Genomic DNA, 22,960 nt, shown 5'->3' with positions numbered 1-22,960 from the left:
GACTAAGCAACTGAACTGAACTGAACAGAACTCTTTAGCCAACAATTGCATTCTAAGATTTTATTCTACAGATAAACAAGCACACATATGCAAATATGCATAAATGAAAACAGTCATGCAAAAGACCAAAATAATCTAAACGACCTTGAATAGTGGACTGATTAAATAAGGTTTGGTTCATACCCAGAGTAGACTAACATGTGGCCACCAAAAAAGAAATGTGCCAATGTCTTGTATCTATTTACTAAATGAAGCCCACAAGGCATGGAACAAAGGCAATGCACAAACCCATTTTTTGAGAAAAAGAAGCCAGATGATAGACAGACAGATAAACATGGCTGTGTATGCATACCATTTCTGTAAGGACTCAAATCTTAGAAGGGAGGGACTGAGTGGTCAGTAGGCTTACTTTTCATGGTGCCTTTACATATTATTAGGGGGAAAATGTACCATCTGCACATATTATTTTTAAATTTAGAAGCTAGTTAGGTTATAAAAAATGATGGTGACATAACTCAATGCAGCCTTCAAAAAGATCCTCTGTAACAATAATGGTGATGTTAGTAAAATAAAAAGATTTTTCAGTCTTGTTTGGTTAATGCTTTATCACTCCAAAGTATCAAATTTTAAATGAACACCTAAAATAAAAGAGAATAATGCTTTCAATAATTCATGAGTGAGACAGGTTTAGCCCTTTAGTTGTGAATAAGATCAACTTTAAAAGCCTACACTCAATTTATTTTAAAAAAATATTTTACTTTTAAAAAGATGGCCAACCAAGGCAGCATGGGCAGGTTAAGATCAGTTGTTGCTGGAGTCACTCCCTACCCATCCCCAGCAATGTATTCAAATGCAATGCCAATGGTTACTTATTAAACTCAAGAGATATTATGCCCTGGGAAAACCATTATAAACTTGGCCTTTAGGAGAACTGATCTCTTCATGAAATACAGAACAACTGTCTCTGAAGAAACGAAAATGGGCAATCGTCATGTAAGTATTTATTGCTTTCGGGACTCAAACCAAGTTCTAATTTTGGTTAACATGTGGAGAAATTTAAATTATGAAATCATGATTGATACTTTAATACTTTATCATTGTGATCGCTCCTAATTGTTGGTTTTCACAACAGCAAACTATGCTTTGAAAATGCATTTGGAATGTTTTTTTCTTTTTTTCCATTAGTCAGAAATATTTTAGGAGGGGTGAAAGAGAAGTATTTGGAACAAGGTGGAAAACAATGCCTTGAAGAGAGCAAGTGGTTAAAATGGTATTTAAGGAATGTGTGATTAAAGCTGTTAGTTTGTAGCAAAGCTACACAAATCTTCATAGATGTCGCCATCAATGTTTTGGGAATACAGGTTCATGTTGCAAATATCAGTAGATAAAGCTATAAGGATTCTCACAAGCCTGTGTAACTTGGATTGAAAGGTGAAAATATCCCAGTACCAAACAACCAGGTATTTGTAAATATTCACAGAATAGATTTAATACGTTACTTTTCTTCTGAATGTCTAGGCTCATGTGAATAGCATGTCCACAAATTATAAATGGCTAAAAATTGATGAAAGTACTACCATTTGGAACCAACTAGGCACAAGGCAGTTCAGGTTTACATCTTGATTTTTTTTTTTACAGTGAAAAAGGTATACCCAAAGCTATGGCAATAAGAATTTTAGTAAGGTTTTGCTGCACCTACTGTAACTTCCCACAGGAAGAAGGATTTATTGTATGTACACTAGGAATGAAGAGAACAAAAATCCAAAATTTTCTGTAAAGTAAAACTTTATTTATAAGATATTTCTCTTTTGCTTTGCATCAGACTTACACTCAGATGGTTGCAAACCTACAAGCATTGTCTTCAGAGAGGCATTATTTTTAAAATCATCTGTAAATACCATTATCATACTAGCCAAGGTTATGAGGCTTCCATTTAGTTTGTCTTTCAGAGAAACTGAAACCTACTTTTAAAATACTCCTGATCTTGGGAACTCTCTGGTGGGCCAGTGGTTAGGACTCTAAGCTTCCAATGCAGGTGGCATGGGTTTGATCCCTGGTCGGGGAACTAAGATCCCCATAAACTGTGTGGTGTGGCCAAAAGAAAAAAATTTTTTTAAGATTTTTTTAATAAATAAAATAAGATACTTCTGATCTGTGCAGGGGACCTCAGGAAAAATCAATGGCCCCTGCCTTAGCTGCTTCAGAGGATATTTTCATCCCTTGAAAGTCAACCCCGTGGGGCCGTGGCTTGTGTGAATGGTCTAGCATTTTATGTATTTCTTTTTTGAATCCTCAGAGCCAATCTTACTCCCTGTCAGAAGGCAGTCAACAGTTGCCCAAAGGGCAGGCCCTACCCTCGGCAGACCTGCAGCCTCTCAGCCACCCATCAGGGAGTGGACAGCCAGAGTCCCATCAGCCTGTAAGCATTTATTTTCCCTCCAAATCATAGGTATGACCAGGCTTTCTCATGGTCCTCATACTACTCATCAGTGACTTGTCATGCTGAACCCTCCAATCTGAAAAGTTTCCCATGAGGCATTGCTTCCAAGCAGGAACATTTTTCCCTGGAAAATGTTTGTTACCATATTTGCAGCTAAGGTGAAAATTTAATCTAGGAACTGAGCTTCCCTTCCCAACAGTGTCCCTTAATGGTGCCCAGGAACAGGGAATGTGATCCTACACTATGCTCCTGTGACACCGTAGAAAATATTAGTGGAATTAAGCATGTGTAAAGAATAATATGTTCTAAGATTGTGTTTCTAGATAAGTAAATGCAAAATCTTTTCAAGGACAAATGACTGCATTAGAAAATGACAAACTTAAAACTAAGATGCTTATGGTTTTAAAGCAACTATACTTCCTGGTGGTGGCTTAGTGGTAAAGAATCCGCCTTCCAATGCAGGAGGCATAAGAGACTCAGGTTCAATCTCTGGGTCAAGAGGATCACCTGGAGAAGGAAGTGACAATCCACTCCAGTATTCTTACCTGGAAAATTTCATGGACAGGGGAGACTTGTGGGCTACAGTCCATGGGGTTGCAAAGAGTCGACACGACTGAGTGACCGAGCACATACACACAAACACTCAACCAAAACACATTTGCAAACTAAATGTTAGCAAAATACAAGTCCATGATGTGCAAAAGTATGTTGTTGATTTAGTGTAATAGATAATGTTATTGTGCTGAGGTTAAATGCTGGACTCAATGCAAAAATGGCACGGATAGCTATTATGTGGTTTTTCTGAGTTACAGCATCTCTGAAATATGATGTGGTGTGTGACTTCTTAGTTCTCCCATCACGTTTCTCTATCCTAACTACTGAGAAACTTTTGTTTATAAGACTCCCTGTAAGACAAATGGGCATTCTCTTGGCTAAAATGAAGGCTTTTTACATTAAACCTCCTTCTGTTCTTTGTTCTTTTATCATGAGCTTGTAACAATTAAAGAATGTTATTTGGCATGCTTTATAAATAGAAACACAAACACAGGCACTGAAATCATGTGCTAGCGCCTGCTCAACCTGATGAGCCAGCATGCTTCATACTAGTTTTTCCGTTCAGTTCAGCTCACTCAGTCGTGTCAGACCAACTCTTTGCAACCCCATGGACTGCAGCATGCCAGGCTTCCCTGTCCATCACCAACTCCCAGAGCCTACTCAAACTCATGTCCATAGCATGGTGATGCCATCCAACCATCTCTTTCTTTGTTGTCCCCTTCTCCTCCCGCCTTCAATCTTTCCCAGCATTAGGATCTTTTCCAATGAGTTGGTTCTTCGCATCAGGTGGCCAAAGTATTGGAGTTTCAGCTTCAGCATCAGTTTTTATATATTAGTTATTATCAGCACTGCCTGTGTGCTAAGTTGCTTCAAGCATGTCCAACTCTTAGAGACTCTATGGACTGTAGCCCTCCAGGCTTCTCTGTCCATGGGATTCTCCAGACAAGAATACCAGAGTGGGTTGCCATTTCCTACTCCAGGGGATCTTCCCATTTTAGGGATCAAGCCCATGTCTCTTACGTATCCTGCATTGGTAAGAGGGTTCTTTACCCACTAGCGCCACCTGGGAAGTCTCATTGTCAGCACTAAAGACACTATATAAAAAGCCTACTCAGTTCAGTTCAGTTCAGTCGCTCAGTTGTGTCCGACTCTTTGCAACCCTGTGGACTGCCACAAGCCAGGCTTCCCTGTCCATCACCAACTCCAGGAGCTTACTCAAACTTATGTCCATTGAGTTGGTGATGCCATCCAACCGTCTCATCCTCTGTCGTCCCCTTCTCCTCCTGCCTTCAATCTTTCCCAGCATCAGGGTCTTTTCCAATGAGTCAGTTCTTCGCTTCAGGTGGCCAAAGTATTGGAGCTTCAGCTTCAACATCAGTCCTTCCAATGAATATTCAGGACTGATTTCCTTTAGGATAGACTGGTTGGATCTCCTTGCAGTCCAAGGGACTTTCAAGAGTCTTCTCCAAAACCATAGTTCAAAAAGCCTACTAGGAAAGCTGAATCACTAAAAATATGTCCACAGATAACTGCTTGACAAATATTGGTCTAAAGCCATTTGAAAGTTGGAAATCATATTTTCCAAGGTACTCTGATATGGAATCCTAGTCAGTTCTGAAAACTGAAAATTACTTTTTCCTTTGTGTTTTTTTCCAGTCCTTTTGCCATCATCACTGATTTTTCTGAATTCTAGACATAGTGTTTCTACCTAACCTATTTGGAGCAGTAAGAACTGACACTGGTATATTATCATCAATTGCTGAAACACACAGTGTTCAGAGTCTGCTTAGCCTAGAGGCCATGTCTCTGCTCAATGAGCTTTGTGCAGACAGAAAAATAGATCCTCATGAACAAAGCCTAGGTTCAGCCAGATGACTCTTCCACTGTGTGAGTTATTTTCAAGAGAATAACCATTTGGAGGAAAACAGAATATTGTGAAAAAGAGTGAGATGACTTAGTCACAAGAGTATGGCTGCAGGAGGCAGAGTCATAGACAGGGAGCAAGATCTAGGGATGCCATGGATAAATGTGGAAATCATCACAAACTCAAGAGGACTATTGATTTCTGAAAATTTTTTCCAGAATAATGAACAGGTGCTAAAAAAGTACTACTGACTTTCTACTCATAGCATGGACCCTGGGCTAGTAGCAACGTCCACATGGCCTGAGTGCTTTTAGAAATACAGAATCTGGGACTTTCCTGGTAGTCCAGTGGTTAAGAATCCAAGTGGCAATGTGGAGGACACGAGCTCTATCCCTGATCGAGAAACTAAGATCTCACATGTTGAGGAACAACTAAGCCCTCACATCACAAATAGAGAGCCCGCCTGCAGCAACTCCTGAAGCCCTTGCACTCCAGGGCCCAAGTGCCACAACTAAGACCAGAAACAGACAAAGAAAAAAAAATCCAGAATCTCAGGCCCACCCAGACCTACCTAATCAGAATCTGCACTTCAACAAGATCCCCAAGTGTTTCCCATACACGTTGAAGTTGAGAAGTACCAGACCAGGGAACAAGTTCTTCAACTTGCCTGGATGTTGGAGTCACCTGGGGGTTCTAAAAACCAGTGAGGCCTGAGTCCCACCCCCAGATAGTCTGAATTAATTGGTCTGGTAGTTGGCCTGGGTGTTGGGATTTCTAAATGCTCCCCGGGCAATGCTGATGAGCACAGAGTTTGGGAAATGGTGAACCGCACACCACGCAATCCTGGCGAGATCAGCTCAGCACACTGCTGATGAACGAAGTGTCATTGTGAGTGCCTGGAAATGAAAACCAACTCGTAAATGTCAGAACATCTGCTCAGTGATCCCCAGGGTGTTTGTCAAGATGCCACGTTTATGACTCGCTTGTGCTAATATTTAGCCAACACAAATATTGTCTGAAATGGAGACTACGTGGTGGACTGTGAATACCCAAGAGATACATGACAGGTGGGGCCTAGGTCAAGATTCCTGAGAAAAGAAGCGTGGCTCTAAAGACAGCTGAAATGTGATAGGGAATTTGAGACAAAAGTAAGTATGGCTTCAACCAAGAGTGCTTTTCAATGTGATCCCCAAACTCAAAGAATCACAGTGACCCCCAAATAGAAACCAGCCTAGACTATGCAGGAATATCTCTCCTGTCAGGAAAACTTTTATCCTGGAAAGTTAGTCCTTTAGATCATCGCCATCCAGAAGAGGAAACAAAAATGACCTCTGCCATCAAAACATGACATGCACTAAAGCATGCTTTATTTAATGACAACTCTCCCACGTAAAGTCTAGCTACGTTTTAGGCAAAATTACACGATCTTGGCTTTGGAGGTTTCTTGGCTATAATAGATTAAAAGCAGTCATTTAAAAGAGGTGCAGGATAAAGACTGGGAAGGGCAAATACACTGATAGAAGGAGAACATGAAACTGAAAACTTGACCCAGGACCAACTTGACCCAGGAACTCTGAAGGTATAGGAGCCTGGGGCACTTGGAGTAGAGGATGGATTTGAGCACATCCCAACACAGCCAAGCATCTCTGCTCTACAGCACAGCAACTTGACCCCAACGCTCAGCAATAATGGGCATCACTGGAGGTTTAAAAGGGCCTTTTAAAATGATGATGATGATGATAATGACAACAGACATTTTTTAAGTTCTTGCTAGACAGTGAATAGCTTTGAGCACAGTGGTCCACGAAATTTGAGCCCTTTGCAAAACACTCCATATATACAAGTGTCAGTCCTCACAGCAACTCTAATAGTAAGGTACTATTATTATTAGTCCTCTTTTAAAATTGTGGAAAGTGAAGCAAAGAGAGGTTAGGTTATTTGTCCGAGGTTGTATAATATATCTGCTGCTGCTAAGTCGCTGCAGTCGTGTCTGACTCTGTGCGACCCCATAGACGGCAGCCCACCAGGCTCCCCCAACCCTGGGATTCTCCAGGCAAGAACACTGGAGTGGGTTGCCATTTCCTTCTCCAATGCATGAAAGTGAAAAGTGAAAGGGAATTCGCTCAGTCATGTCCAACTCTTAGTGACCGCATGGACTGCAGCCTACCAGCCTCCTCCGTCCATGGGATTTTCCAGACAAGAGTACTGGAGTGGGTTGCCATTGCCTTCTCCATTAATATATCTAATAAGAGGTAAACATGAATTAGGGTTTGGGTAGGAATTCTTCACACTATGTCTTGGGCTCCTATTACACTAACTAGAAGCTAACCAACTGGGATTTCTACAACTACAGAACAGGATTATCACTTCACTATGTCTTTACCCCATCCCTGAGCTTTCTCCTTCTCTCCTCATCCCCACATTGGAATAGATGCTTTTCTATAGTGCTTCCATAATATTCTGTGTATAATGCCATCACTTCTCTCCCAGGTGATTCTGGAACTATTTATACATCACTGGACAGAACTGGACTGATGGCTTCAACTGCCCTGGGGGTTGGACTGTGTCTTGTTCGTCTTAGCATCCCCAGTACCGACACAATACCTGGCACACAGCAAATGTGAATGAATTCAATTCACTACATTTTCTTTCTTTTTTCCACTATAGTTATTTATTTATTTATTTTTGTGCTGAGTCTTTGTTGCTGCTTGGGTTTTCTCTACTTGCAGAGAGTAGGGGCTACTCTCTAGTTGCAGGGCATGGGCTTCTCATTGCAGTGGCTTCTCTTGTTGTGGAGCACAGGCTCTAGCGCACAGGCTTCAGGAGCTGAGGCATGTGGGCTTCAGTCACTGTGGCTCCTGGGCTTTGGAGCACAGGCTCAGTAGCTGTGGTGCATGGGCTTAGCTGTTCTGTGGCATGTGGGATCTTCCTGGATCAGGGATCGAACCCAAGTCTCCTCTTCTTATGAGGATACCAATCACTGGATTTAGGACCCTCCCTCAGTCTGACCTCATCTAAAACTCCTTAACTAATTATATCTGCAAAGGTTCAATTTCCAAATATGGTCACATTTTGAGATTCTGAGTAGACATGAATTCAGGGGCACTAGTCAACCCACTACTCCAAGGAAATTGGGTTTCATTGCCTTAAGCTAGTAGTGATTTTCAAACTTTGCATAGCAGATTTCTTTGGAAGGCTTATTTAAACAGAGAGCTGGGCCCCATCCACAGAGAGTCTGATTCAGTAAACGCTCTTGAGTGGGGCCTGAGAATCTGCATTTCTGACAAGCTCCCTGGTGATGCTGACGCTTCTGTCTAGGCACCACACCTGAAGAACTACTATCTTAGGCAACAGAGAAGCCCCAGTCGATCTCAGACAAAGGGATGACAAGGTGGGCATTATGAATGGACCATGCTGGAAGCTGGTGGAGAAAGGTTTGGAGAGAAACATGACCAAAGGCAAGTAAAGTCCTTGAAAGGCAGTGGCCCTGGAGAAAGAGGATGAACTCCTGCCCTGAACTGAAACAGTGACAATGGGATTGGAGAGAAAAGGACAGATGGGAGGGTCAAATGGACATAACTTGCTGACTGACAAGATATGGGAGGTGGGGGATAAGAAAGACTCCACGGGGCCCCCCAGGTACCTGGCTGTGAATGCGAGTGGGTGATGGTGGCACACCCTGGGAGTGAGGACAAGTCTGCAAGGTGCAAGGATGAATTTGGTTTGTGGATCTGTTGGGTTTGAAATATCTGGATATTATACCTAACATAGCTGGATCTGAAACTCAAGAGAGAAGTCTGGAGTCGAGGTGGTTTGTAAGTATAAACTCTGGGGGGGTTTCGTTTTATTTTTAAGTGAATACGTATTTGTTCACAAACTACTGGACTAACAGTGGCTTAAATAACAAAGACCTTAAATTATTAACTCTAACAGGAAGTCTGAATGCAGGGAACCCCAGGGCTGGTTCAGCAGTGCAGTCCCATCATTAGGAACTCAGGGTACCTCTGCCTATCCATTCTGCCACCCTCGAGGTACTGGCAACATCTCCACTCATGGAGGCAAGAGAATGGCCACGTGTGTGTTCAGGTTCACAATCTCACAGGATAGGGTCACAAGTAAGAAGGAAAGGGATAGAGAAAAAGTGGGTTTCTCTTCCTGTAAACAGTCCCCTATCAGTGAGGATAATCTTCTGGGAAACCCCAGGCAGACATCCCTTTGTGTCACATTGGCCGGAATTGGTCAAAAGCCCACTCCAAGACCAATGACCGACAAAGACGAAGAGCACAGTGATGGATCATGATTTATCCCGAGCGCTGGGGAAATCGTCTTGTCAGTAAGCGTTCTTTCCCTCTCTTTCTCTCTCACACACTCTCTTCTTCTTTCTGTGTCTTGGCCTCATTCTCTCCTATTGAAAAGGAACCTTGCCTTTTGAATAGTGGGGAAGGCAAAAGGAGTTGATGAGAGGGAGACCTGGCCACAGACAATTCAGGCACCACAGAGAATTCCACAGCTTCACACAGCTCCAGATTAACTACCCTAAGGAAAAGAGCTTTCTCTAAGCGTCCATACATACAATGCCAAGGACAATTCTGATTGGCTTGGGTACGTACCTACTTCCCGGACTACCACTGTAGCCAAGATTGGCCTTACCTATCCTTAGGGATGGGTGGCATTGCTTTATCAGCGTTGCTTTCTTATAACCACTGGTTTTTTATTTTTAAATGTAGAGTCATAGTTATATTATTTTTTATTGGAGTATACTTGCTTTACAATGTTGTGTTGCTTTACAATGTTATTTCTGCTGTACAACAAAGGGAATCAGTTATATGTATACATATATCCCCTCCCTCTAGAGCCTCCCTCCCACTCCCAACTATAGTTTTTTATTAATATTACTACGACTACAAATATGAAATAAAAAGAGGATGAAGATTTGAAGGTCAGATGGGAAGGCAGTAGAATAAATCACCTTTCTGGTGATGTGGGTTTGGATTGTGGTGGGAATGAAAAGGAAGACAAAAATGATGAAAAGAATTTTAGAAAAATAATTAAGAAGTTTGGATCCAATGATATTTCAACTCTCTTACCAGGGGAAAGAATAGCATTCATTGTTTTGATTCTAGAGGAGTCAAAAATCTGCTTAAAGCAAATTTCCCTCTTTCACCTTGTTTCCTTTTCAGCAAATCTGAACTTGTTCACAAAATGTTGGTTATGCCCTAATACACAGCACTATTCAATGCTGCAATGGCTCAGCTCAGCCCCTAATATTTTCAATTTTCAATTCCATCTGCCCACTTATCATTGGCTCTGGAGGATCCCAGAGCACACTCGCTTCCTTTTTTCCTGTAAGCAATGAATCCCAAGTTTGTATGCTCATTGAATTGGAAGAAGAAAAAAAAAAAAAAACAGCCTTTGGCAATAGAAGAATTGCCTTTGGACAATTCTTTTCTAATGAGAAAAGTGCTTCATTTTTCATCATTCTTGAAGGCATGGCTCCTTTCATAGTTGAGAAATAGCCATCATCTCCCCATCACCACCTTATCCTCCAAGTGCACTTTTGTTAAGGCAATACAGCAGTCATCGGCTGTCTGAAGGTTTAACACTCTTTAGAGGCCTCTAAATCCCCAAACAATCTGTGGACAACCTCAAAGCAGACATTTCCCCCAGGACACAAAATCTAGTTTTGAGACACTAATTCTGTTCTGCCTCTAGTAGAAACTTGGAGTAGTCCAGCCCAACACAGTACTAAAGGTCCTCCCAAAGGAGCTGCCAACTGGGGCTGTCAGCTGAGGCTGTGATTCAGACAAAGAAGCAGGTGGGGATAATAGGCTTCTCTCTTGGGACCAACTTTAACTTGCACTCTTCCTCCTACTTACCTTATCCCAGTACTCATCTTTCAGATGTGTCATCTGGGTTCCTTTGAAAGAAAATCAAAGAGAGAAAGACACCATGATCCACTTCTAATCCCCTCTTTTAAGTAACCACAGCAATGCCCTCTTTGTGACTGGGGACCTTGTTACCTAGGTGTCATTTAGCACCAGAAGCTCGGCCTTCCCAACACCTTCAGGTAACATGTTGACAGACCTGTCACAGCCATGCGATCAGGGCCGTAGACCCTTCAGAGATCAGATCTTAGCACTACTGACACCTGGAACCAGGTAATTCTTTGCTGTAGGGGGTTGTTGTGTGCCCTGTAGGATGTTTAGTATAGTCCCTTGGCCTGTGTGACTAGATATCACCAACACTCCCCTATTTGTGACAACCAAAAATTCTCTAGACATTGCCCAATGTCCCTAGAGAGGCAAAATCGCTTCTTGTCGGTTGAGAACCACTTCATGAGACACAGACCTTAAATGGGAAAGCAAGGCTACTGGGCAGTAGAAGTCCTCATAATGTCCTTATCTGGCTGAGCTTCCACCAGCAATCATGCCTTCCTGCCCCTCTGGCCCAGGCTTTCTCTCCCACTGATTGCCCCTCTTATCACAGGGCAAAAGCCAACTCATCTTGAACCTTGACCCTTGTCCTCTTGTTGATGACATCGGCAGTAGAGAGGCAGTGGTTTCCCCCACTCTGAAGGTCATTAGCTCATTCATTAAGTTCTGATAGCCAGAATGCAAAGAACTTCCCTGCAGAAATACCCAGGAACAAGACTGCCATGTTACTGGTTTTCATGCCTACATGAACACTGCTCATCTGGAAAGGCACTGTCTGAAATAATCAGGAGTCAGTTTGCTCACCTCTCCTCTGGGTGGAGCCCCCTCAAAGGGCTGCCCCAATCAATCTCCTCCTGAACGGAGGAATCAGCTTTGCTACTGGTCAGTGTGACCCTGGCCAGTCCTAGTTAAAATGGAGGAGTAGCTGCATGGTGAAATTACCGAACATTCTTGTAAGATGGAAACTGTACTTAAATATACCCAATAGAGTACACTGCAATGTATTTTTTATATTTATTAATAATAGTTTAACTTTTTGCTCTGACAAGCATAGAAGTGGATTTGGATTTAAAACTCCTGAAAAGCAAGACTTTCAAGACCAGAGACAGGGCGTGGTAGGCTTCTCACGTTGTTTGCATTTCTGAGTGTATTGCTAGTACCTTTGGAAACAATGGCACCCACCACCTTGATGAGTCTTGAGTTCACATCTCCCTAAGGTCAAGTCTCAACCTCATAGTCACCTTTGATGGTAAATACTACATTGAGATGTATAACTCAAAGAGCATAGCCTAAGAAATTTTGTCTTTCTGGAAAATGACCTAACAATGCCAATCTTCATTAAATGGTGTTCTTAAAATGCCAATCTATAAAATTTACATTTATAGAAACCCCAAATTTAAGAGAAAGATCACTTTTTAAATCTAAAAAGTTTCACTTACTTTTCAGAACACACAGCCTGTGTAAATATATCATTTTGAGATCTGATCCCAGGGGATGCTTTTTCTATTTTCAGCCTTACTTGACCAGTCTGCAAATATTTGTACTCATTCAGAGTGATGGCTTCCCTAGTGGCTCAGATGGTAAAGATGATAAAGAATCTGCCTGCAATGCAGGAGACCTGGGTTCAATCCCTGGGTTGGGAATATCCCTCAGAGAGGGGAATGGCTATGCACTGCAGTATTCTTGCCCGGAGAATTCCATGGACAGAGAAGCCTGGTGGGCTACAGTCCATGGGGTCGCTGAGAGTCAGACATGACTGAGACTAACACTAACAGAGTGATGGCCAAACCTTTAATAGTCACACCTATCACTTTAAAACTCCATCTTTGAAAGGGAGAATCAATAGGAACAAAGAGCTCCCTGGTTCTCAGCACCCTTCAAAGTTTACCACGGCAAGTCCTAATTAAAATGGAGGAATAGCTGCATGGCAAAAATTACCAAATATTCATGTAAGATTGAAACTGTGCTTAAATATACTCAACATAGTACACTGCTATATATGTTTTTTTCTATTTAATAGTTTAACTTTTTGTTCTGACAAATATTCAAGTGGATTTTGATTTAAAAGCAAGACTTTTACTCAAACTTATTGTTTCAAGGAAACCATGGCCAAGAAGCAATCAACTTAATGAAACAATATGCCACTAATCACCCAAGATTCGTGTGTAAAGAGGTGAATGACCCCTCTGTCATGTTTCAAATTGCCTCTCAGTGTCTACTAAATGCATCTGTGGAAATGTCACCAAGACAGTATCCAGCTCTAAATTCATTGACTTTAAATAGTACAATACTTTGCATTCATGCTAACTGGTTTCAAAGTACAAATGAGTGGCCAGTTAGGGGTAAAAGAACATTGTCCTTAGACAGAGGAATCCAGTTTTTTTCCACAATCGAGTAAGTGACTCTGGGCAGATGACTTCACCACCAAGCTTCAGTGTATCTGTAAAATGAGGTGATTGGATACATTGAACAATGTTTCCCAGACTTCACACTTAAGTGTGACCTTTTGGAATATTTCCAAATACTTGTGCCACATGTTTTATTAATAGTTCTAACTATTTTCTTTAAATCCACTCATCTTTTTGACACAAATTTATCTTAAAAAGAAACTGTGTATTGATACCATAAATGGGAAAGTAGTATCAGTTGACATAAATACAAAAAGTGAGAAGAGTGTATTAAACTCAAACTAAATACTATTGTCATCCAAAGGCTCAGATTCTGTCCTTTGTTTTCTGATAAAAAACACTTGTTTTTATAAAATAGAGAAGGTGTTTGCAAAGTAACTATTTGAGGCTTTCTGGGCCACATAATCTTTGTTGTTGGTAATGGTTTAGTCGCTAAGTCGTGCCCTGCTCTTGCAACCCCATGGGCTATAGATCACCAGGCTCCTCTGCCCATGGGATTTTCCAGGCAAGAATACTGGAGTGGGTTGCTGTTTTCCTTCCCCAGGGGATCTTCCCCACCCAGGGATTGAACCTGTGTCTCCTGCATTACAGGCCGATTCTTTACCGCTGAACCACCAGGGAAGCCTTACAACCTTTGTTGCAGCTACTCAACTCTGCTATTGTAGTGCGGGAGCAATCATTGACCAAATGGATATGAGTGGGTTGGTTATGTCCCAGTAAAACTTTATTTATAAAAACAGATAATGGACTGGATTTGGCCCCAGTCTATAATTTGCCAGCTCCTGGACTGGAAAAGTATGAAAAACATACTATTACCAGACAAAGACTGACTACTCACAAGAATCTAGAGAGAATTTTAAAAGGAACTCCTCTCCTAGTTGGAAATCCAGTGGGTTTTAATATCTTCAGTGTTTCATGTTATCCACTTTGAAAAACCCTTGGTTGAATTTCTACCCTAAGAATCTCTGATAAAACTCTTCCCTTTATCTTTTGCACCCTGGATAAAGTCTAGGATTTCTTACTTGTACAAACACTCAGTGTATATATTTTTAAAGCTTTCTCATTCATTGAAACGTCAGTTGGAAATTTCTTAATTTTTATGAGACCAGTGGTTTTCATCCTTGGTTGCATATTAGAATTATCTGGAGAGTTTTTAAAATACCTATACCTAGTATATCTGCATGCATGTTCAGTCACTTAGTCCTGTCTGATTCTTTGCAACCCCATGGACTGCAACCTGCCAGGCTCATCTGTCCATGGGATTATCCAGGCAACGATACTGGAGTGGATTGCCATTTCCTTCTCTAGGGGATCTTCCCAACCCAGAGATCAAACCCACGTCTCCTATGCATTGGCAGGCAGATTCTTTACCACTGAGCCACCTGGGAAGCCCATACCTAGTATATACATATATCTTAATGATTCAGATTTAATAGGACTCAGTCATTTGTGTGTGCACATGCTGGCTATTGCAAACTTGCACAGTCAGTTTCAGCTAGGGTGACCACCTATCCTGGTTCACCTGGACTGTCCCAGTGTTAGCACTGAAAACCCAAATTTCCCAGGAAACCCTCCATCTTGGGCAGTCAAACGGTTGTTTGCCTCAGTGCCAGCCCACCACTGGCAGAAAATCCTCATTTCTTTCCAGGAGGGTCAGGACAGTTTCAGAGAGAAGATGAGGCTTTAGTAAATTTCCTTAAGTAGATCCATTCTCCTCTGTTGCCCATAGAATCAACGGTGGGCAACCAGGTGTTTAAAAAACAAAGGGACACGAGGCTCCCTGCTGTCCATCTCTAAGCTCCTCTGGCCTTCTGCAGGCTCAGGCAGGACAGGGAGGAACCCATCCATCACAGCATCCACCCTCTGCTTCCCCTGCCTCACATGGACAGGCCCCTGGCGAGTAAGACAAACCAGCAGTTGTTTTTGCAGATTCTGTCAGGCAGAGAGAAGTGACATTTTACCTGTGACAATGTCTGATAATTCATCAGGCTGGTAAGCAGTCACTCCAAGGGGGTAAACATCAGAAACTGGTCCTGCGGCTGGCCTCATGCCTTCTCAGTCTTCACAATGCCTCTGCTAAAATTCAGTTCCCTGGCACACTGTAGTCCTTCAACGATGATCCCTATGGCAAGATGTCTTATTAGCAGGAAAAGGGGTAACTGGAAGACTTGGGATGAGAAGGGGAGAGGAGGAAGAGTCCTGGGAGCCTGTTGGAGCAGGTCAGAAAAGTCAGTCCCTCCCTGGCCAACTCTCATCACTGCAATGAAAGCGCTCTCCCCAGTCCTCACATGTTCTCTTTTTTTCCCCAGTTTTATTTTTCTAAAAACATAATCTTTGCTATTTATTTATTTATGTCTATGCCATGGTGGCATGTGGGATCTTAGTTCCCCAATCGGGAACTGAACCTGTGCCCCCTGCAGTGGAAGCACAGTCTTAATCACGGGACCCCCAGGGAAGTCCCTTCAGCTTTATTGAAATAAACTGATGTATAGCATTATGTAAGTTTAAAGTGTACCATGTGTTGAGTTGATACACTTACATATTGCAAAATGATTACCAGCATAGCGTTAGCTAATACCTGCAGCATGGCATGTAGTTACCATTTCTTTTTCGTTGTGAGGACATTTAAGATACTTTCTTGGCAGCTTTCAAGTATATAATACAATATTATTTAACTATAACCACTATGCTATACATTAGATCCCCAGAACTTATTCATCTTACAACTGCGAGTTTGTACTCTTTAGCTAACCTCTTTCCTTTTCCCCTGGTCCCTGGTAACCACCATTCTAGTGTTTGTTTCTATCAGCTTTTTTAGATTCCACATATAAGTGATATCATACAGTATTTATCTTTCTCTGACTTATTTCACTTAGTATAATGCCCTCAAGATCCATCCATGTTGTTGCAAATAACAGGATTTCCTTCTTTCTCAAGGCTGAATAATATTCCATTATATATATGTATATATATATATACATATATTTGACATAATATCTCAAGTCTGTCTGTCTATTTAGGTAGCTAGCTAGCTAGCTATCTGCCACATCTTCTTTATCGATTCATCCACTGACAGACACATGAAAAGTGAAAGTGTTAATCGTTCAGTAATGTCTGACTCTTTGCAGTTCCATGGATTGTAGCCTGCCAGGTTTCTCTGTCCATGGAATTCTCCAGGCAAGAATACTAGAGTTGGTTGCCATTTCCTTTTTCATGGGATCTTCCCAATCCAGGGATTGAATCCAGGTCTCCTGCATTGCCGGCAGATTCTTTACCATCTGAGCCACCAGGGAAGCCCCATAGGTTGTTTCTAAATCCTGGCTATGGTGAATGATATTCACATTGTCACTGTGAACACCATTTGTCTTATTTTGTCTTCCTGAGATTCTGCTGGGTACGGTAGGTATTGGTTCCACTTTACAGAAAAGAAGCTGAAAATACAATTCCATTTGACTTAGAAGGAATATTGGGAGCAGACTTTGACAATAACGTCTGGCCTGCACACACACTTTGCCCTGGGAGAGGCTTTCCCTTTTGCCTTGCAAATAGTGATAACTGGCCTTTATTTTTCATTTCACTTCCTATTGACTCATCATCAGGAACATTTATTGACCCCATGGCCATGCACATGGTCCTCAGCTTCCCTGGTCAGCTGACCAGTCACAGGTTTCCACTGATGTTTCTACTTTTAAAAACTAGCGTTTTAAGAGTTGAAATGAGCTTTTCTACCATTAAACTTTTTTTAAAATAAACAATTTTGACAGGGACAAAAAATTGGTTGATGAGAAGTCAAAAGTAGAGTTTCTGGATTCAGACTCTGTAGGTTTGAATTCCATCACTTACTAGCTGTGTGACCTCAGGCAATTAATTAACCTCTCTGTACTCTGGTTTCCTCATCTGCAAAATAGGAGGTAACAATACTTACCTCACAGGGTTGTTGTGAAGACTGAGTGAGTATATGTAAATTGTTTGGACCTGTGCTGGACATATAGTAAGTATGTTATATTCAGCTGTCATTCTCAACTTGAAATGTTTCTCCCATAAATTTCTCTTAAACTCTCAGCTCCTGCTACTACTTAGCTACAAGTACAAAATGGTTTCTGGACAAAATTATGTAATGAGCTATTTTAAAGCTGGCATACAAAGCACCATGTCAGGGGCTTGTTCAACACAGCAGGAATCAGGTCAAGATAGAAGAAAGTGCTAAAAATAATACTGAGCCCTTACCACATGCTGAGTATCCTGCTAAGCACTTTTGACCCATATTCTTAACAACCCACAAGAGAGAGAACTATTATTACCATCTTGCAGATGGGAAAACAGAGACTTTGAAAGGATAAAGAGAGAACCCGCATCACATCAGATTCAAAGGCAGATATCTTGAAGCAGGTGGGCGGTGGAGCGGTTGCCTATGTGATCAGAAGGAAGTTTCTGACCCAAAGTGAACCTCAGTTGCCCCAACTCTGTACAAGGCAAGTTTAGCCCAAATGGCCAACATCCACTCAAGGTATCGTAAACCAGCATGGCAATGGTCTTGCTAACGCTGAGGAGAGTGCAGGCGCGTCTGAGGGTCTCCCCAACCCAGCCTTCATTTTGCTCCTGTTTAATAAGCACAGGCCATAATCCCGCCCCTTGTTACTAATCTTCCCCATCCCCTCCTGATTCCACCTCAGCTCACACAGCAGGCCTCTTCAGATCAGTGTACAGTGAGCCCTCTGCCCTCTGCTCCCCAGCTCTACCTCGGAGACTTCCTGTCTCAGAGTCTCGATACCAAGCAACCACTTTTAAATATTTACCCAGCAGACTGCAGACAGCAAAGGCTTCTGGAGAACAGCGCTGGAAAGAGCAAACAATCCAAATGCCACTCCCATTACATTTTGATAATATTTCAGAGTTTACAAATGACCCTTACATCCTTCTGTCACCCAGCACCCCACCTCCTACGTGCCACCGTCCGTGTGCTGACTGTAACCTGGTATGGTGCGACTGCACCCTGAATATGACCACAGCTAAAGCACGCGCGACGGTGAGCTGGTGCCGCCCCGCTGCGCGACGGTGAGCTGGTGCCGCCCCGCTGTGAAGATGAGACAAGAAAGGCTCGGACAGAGGTGTCAGCTTGCTTGCAGGCCTACAACTAGCAAGGGGCAAAGCGTAACTGAACACAGTGGGACTGATTCCCAAGTTCACATTTTGTCTTTATGTCACATTCAGATCATGCTTGTTCTGCAGCAGCGCTGTCACAGGTCACAGGAAGCACGCATGCTCACAGACCCAGGAAGCACCATGCTATAATTTCTCCCTGGACTGCCCCTTTTTTTCCATTTCCACCCTTCCCCTTCCCCCCTTTTTGCGCTTGCCTAACTCCTATTCATCTTTGAAGAGCCAGCACAAATGTCCACTTCTCCATAGAAATTCCTCTTTCTCCTCTCAGCTGTTTGCAGCCAAAGTGCTTACATATCATAAGGCAATGGTCATTGATCTATTTCTGTGTTTATTTCCCTGAGGGCAGGGACTACAGTTAATAGACCCATTGAGTCCCCCTCACCTGGGGTAGTGCTTGCCACATAATAGATCTTCAGCACTTGTTTGTTGAAGGAAGAGGAGGGAAGAAAAATCGGAGGAGGAAGGAGAAAAGGGAAGAAGGAAAAGGAAAAAGAGAAGGGAGGCAAGGAAGCAGGTGAAAGGGGAGGAACTACTAGAGGATAGTCTAATTTGCCTACAGTACATTGCTTTTTAATGAATTCACATGTCTCTCATGAGACAGTGTGTTCTTATTTTCCAGTCTTGATGTTAACCAAAGAGAAGATCAGGTCACCTAAGCAGGTTATACCTACTGATGAGTAGGAGTGTATTTAAATATGAGTGTACTCAGGCTGGGTGAACTATCTGGAAAATCTTAGTTATGATATAATGCATAGAGCAACCAATTTGCAAACCATATCCCTTGTTTTAACACGCTCTATCGCCTGAGTTTACTGGGAGCTAGAGGAAGATTTCATAAAATATTACCTCTTGATCATAAGAGTTAAGCCTTGCTTGAACTGCACGGGGTCAGAAGCTTTTGGGTGTCTGTTCCTCCCTTCCATCTTTCTGGCTGAGGCTATGGAAACTCAATAGAGATATCAAAACTTGATAAATAAGTCAAAACTCAATAGAGAGCTACCTTTCCTCCTGGGCAATCAATGTGCTAAACCTGAGTCATTTCAGAGTGATGTTTTCAACATTCTTTCTGCCCAGGTGGCATTGCTTCCTAGGCTCCTAGAATCGATTTTCTTTCTTTGCATCCTTCCTCCAGAAAAATGGATCCTTGGTGTCCCTGTTTTAGATGCAAGGACATGAAAACACAGAAAAGTGACATGTAGACAAGAAAGAAAAAAACAAAAATCTCCCATAGGAATCATGTACCAGGCAGTGCTGTCTGTAGTGTTAGAAGTATTTGCTTCATTTTGAGCCTGGCCTGAGCAGTGCAATGGTTGGCTCTGCACCAGCCTTGTATCTCAATGGGACCTTCACACTAGTGGGTGCAAACTGTCATGCTGGCCAGAATGTGCTTATGGTGTCAGCCCAGATCACCTGGACTCCACACAGCCTGAATTTTTAACCACTTTACTGCCCCCAGGGAAGTGCATGCTTAGAACTCTGGGGCCACATTGCAGGTGATAAGTGAAAAACTGACCCTTAGAGAGCCATTTACAAGGTGAAAACCCCTCAAGCAGGAAAGGTTTAGAATGTTCTAGAAAGGTCACGGCTGATCTGCCTTCCACAAATATTTTTTACATTTATTGAACACATGCCCTCTGCTAGGCTTCTTTTCAGATGCTTTGCATGAATGACTTACTTGAACTCTCACAGGAGACCTACAAGATAGGCGATATTATCTGCATTTTGCCATGAGGAAGTCACAGCACAGAGAGTTTCCCAAACTTGCCCAAGGTCACAGAGGAAATAAGCAGTCCCCATGGGATTCAAATCCAGTATGACTAGAAAGCTGTGTTCTTAAAGTTGGCTATTATATCCCTGTACATGTGTGCTAAGTCATTTCAGTTTTGTCCGACTCTTTGAGACCCCATGAACTGCAGCCCTCCAGGCTCCTCTGTCCATGGGGTTCTCCAGGCAAGAATACTGGAGTGGGTTGCCATGTCCTCCTCCAGGGGATCTTCCCAACCCAGGGGTCAACCCGTGTCTCCTGTGTCTCCTGTATTGCAGGAGGATTTTTTTTTTACCACTGAGCAACCAGGGAAGCCCATTAACATATCCCCAGTGGCTACCTATTATAAACATGATGTCTTCTGGGGCATTGCAAGATAGATAATAGATGGATGGACGAATAAATAGATAATAGAATCTCATAATTTCAAGTTTAGAAAATATGTGTATACCTTCCAAATTTGCCAAGTCAAAATACACTGAATTGAAAGTCTAACTATCACTACAAGCCAAAAAAAAAAGAGTTTGCCCAAAGTAGCAGAGACAGGACTAACATGTCTGTGGCTTGTCTAATTATCTGGCACTGGAAGTGTTATCTCAAGTAAGTCTCTGATCTCAGAAGGCAGACACTGCCTCCATTTTACAGATGAGGAAATAATGGCTTCGAGTTTAATTGGCTCAAGTTCACATGGCTGCAAAGGGACAGGATCACATTCAAACTTGAATCTATGCGGCCTCAAACCCAGACTCTGTAATCATTTTTACTAACATCTAGCATCATGTCTTTTTTATGTGTCTCCTGAGTGTCAGTGCAAATGCTATTTAAAAAACGAAACAAAAAAGGAATGTTGCCCCAGCTCTTTGATGCCTTGTAGTAGAAAGCAGGTAGAATAACCATGTGTTTGCCTCAGTCCTCACAAACTCAACCTTCCGTCCCCATCCTGGGGTCTCCTGCATTGCCATTTTGTGTCTGGTTCACATTCCTGCAGACCTGCTTTGTATGGAAGTTCTGCTCAGTGGCCTCAGGTTTCAAAACAAAATCTTCTGATGAGCAAATTGGCCCGAGGCCCCAGAGTCAGCTGCCCTGCCCGTTAACAATGAACCATGGAAGACCAATGTCTGCTCCGTGTACATTCCAGAGAAGCTGTTACCCAGCTCATCGGAACAAGCCAAGGACAGCCCTTGCATCAACACTGGCCATGGCTGATGAATACAGCCATTGTAGATGCAATCCCAGCCATGCTGAGGGGAAGATTCCTTCCAAACAGACTGTTTTCTTTTTCTTTTTAAAATCACATCACACAATTCCTTCCCATCCTGCTGTTAGAATCTGCCTGCCAATGCAGGAGACATGGGTTCCATCCCTGGGTTGGGAAGATCTCCTGGAGAAGGAAATGGCAACCCACTCCAGTACTCTTGCCTGGAGAATCCCATGGACAGAAGAGCCTGGCAGGCTACAGTTGGACATGACTGAGCGACTAAACAACTAGGAATAAGATGGAATTCTCTTCTGATAAGGAAAGATAACCAAGATGGCTAAGAGTCATTCCTAGAAGGGGGCAGTTACTTTATCTTGCCTTGCTGAGAGTCGTACGTCTGACAGAGACTTACACACTGCATTAGTTGTAAAGGAAAAAATGAAGTCTCAACATCATCTTTATTCCTGACATGTGGCTCAACCCTCTCCCAATGCACCCTCCACCAGCCTCCTTTCCCCCCAACCATGTTCCCTGACCTTGCTCAGACATTAATATTATTTTGGCCTAAAGGACACTTATTTTTACTTTTTTGGTCTTGGATAAACAAACTGCCCCTGTTCAGAGGTTCCTTTTCACATCCCTCTGCTCTTAGAACTCCATGATATTTGTATCATGGAACTGTCTTACTAAAACAAAGACCAAATGGCATTCTATAGCTGACTACCAGACAGTCCTGGTTAAAGCTCTGGCTCCAATTCCTCAGTTACCTGGCCAGGGGATCTTGAACAAGTCTCCTCATGGCTTCTGCAAGCCCTGGCAGCATCTTTGTGCCAATGAGGAAAAAAGCCTCCCCCTGGGGGAGAAGCAGCCTGCCAGCACAGAGCTGGGCAAGCGTGAACCCACCTGGACCCCGCCCCGCCTCCCCATCCCCACCCCTCGGCCAGGACCCTCAGGCATAACCAGAACCATTCACAGAGCCCCCGTCTCTGTTTCAACTTGTCAGTTGGGAAGTGGGATAGATAATAAGAGTTCCACTGAATTCTTGCACGGATGAAGCTAAAGTGACCTACAGAACTGTTTATGAATCAGCTTGTTACTAGGAGATTTCTTCTGCTCTGGTTCAACTCTACCTCGCTTCCTGAGCCACCCATAATACCCCTGATGAAAAGCAGAGACACAATTTACTTCTTTGAGATTGCTCCTTCCCACACTCCCACACCCAGAGAACCAGTCCTTTTAGAATGTGATCAAAGCGCGGGGTGAGCTTGGTCAGTGTGCAGCCCGTGCAGCTGCACAGGGTCCCACACTTACAAAGGCCCTGCTCTTGGTTTAATGCTTTGATGGCACTTGAAATTCTCAATCACTTTTGAACAAAGAGCCCTACGTTTTCATTTTGCACTGAGCTCCACAAATTATATTTCTGGTCGTGCCATCAAGCCTTCCTAAGTGCCAGATAGTTTTCTTACAGCTAACAAAAGATTGGGAAAGGAAAATGGGACACACCATCCCTCCACTGAATGTGACGGTACCAGTCATAATTAGATGTGAGGCAGGATGGTGCAGGGCTTCCTAGGTGGCTTAGCAGTAAAGAATCTGCCCGCGATGCAGAAGATGCAGGGGATGCCATGGGTTTG

At 42.8% G+C, this 22,960-nt stretch overlaps 1 protein-coding gene across 3 annotated transcripts in view; it reads left to right on the top strand.

The window, feature by feature from the left end:
• Positions 1 to 923: 923 nt before the first annotated feature.
• ANXA13 (annexin A13) overlaps positions 924 to 22,960 on the top strand; it is a 55,305-nt gene continuing 33,268 nt past the window's right edge. The window contains exons 1-2 of one of the 3 annotated variants that reach the window (XM_081498945.1): positions 924 to 993; positions 2,297 to 2,419. In XM_081498945.1, the coding sequence (XP_081355071.1) occupies positions 943 to 993; positions 2,297 to 2,419 (174 nt within the window). In that variant the 5' untranslated portion in view covers positions 924 to 942. Of the gene's footprint in view, positions 994 to 2,296; positions 2,421 to 10,924; positions 11,018 to 11,846; positions 11,908 to 22,960 lie in introns of those variants that run through there. The other 2 variants (XM_081498947.1, XM_081498944.1) reach the window with 2 other exon arrangements.

The sequence above is a fragment of the Giraffa tippelskirchi genome, chromosome 6 (assembly GCF_054371585.1).
Source record: "Giraffa tippelskirchi isolate mGirTip1 chromosome 6, T2T-mGirTip1v1.2.pri, whole genome shotgun sequence".
In the NCBI taxonomy this organism is placed as follows: Eukaryota; Metazoa; Chordata; class Mammalia; order Artiodactyla; family Giraffidae; genus Giraffa; species Giraffa tippelskirchi.
The sequence above is the reverse complement of the archived record's forward strand: the minus strand, read 5'-3'. Positions and strand labels throughout refer to the sequence as shown.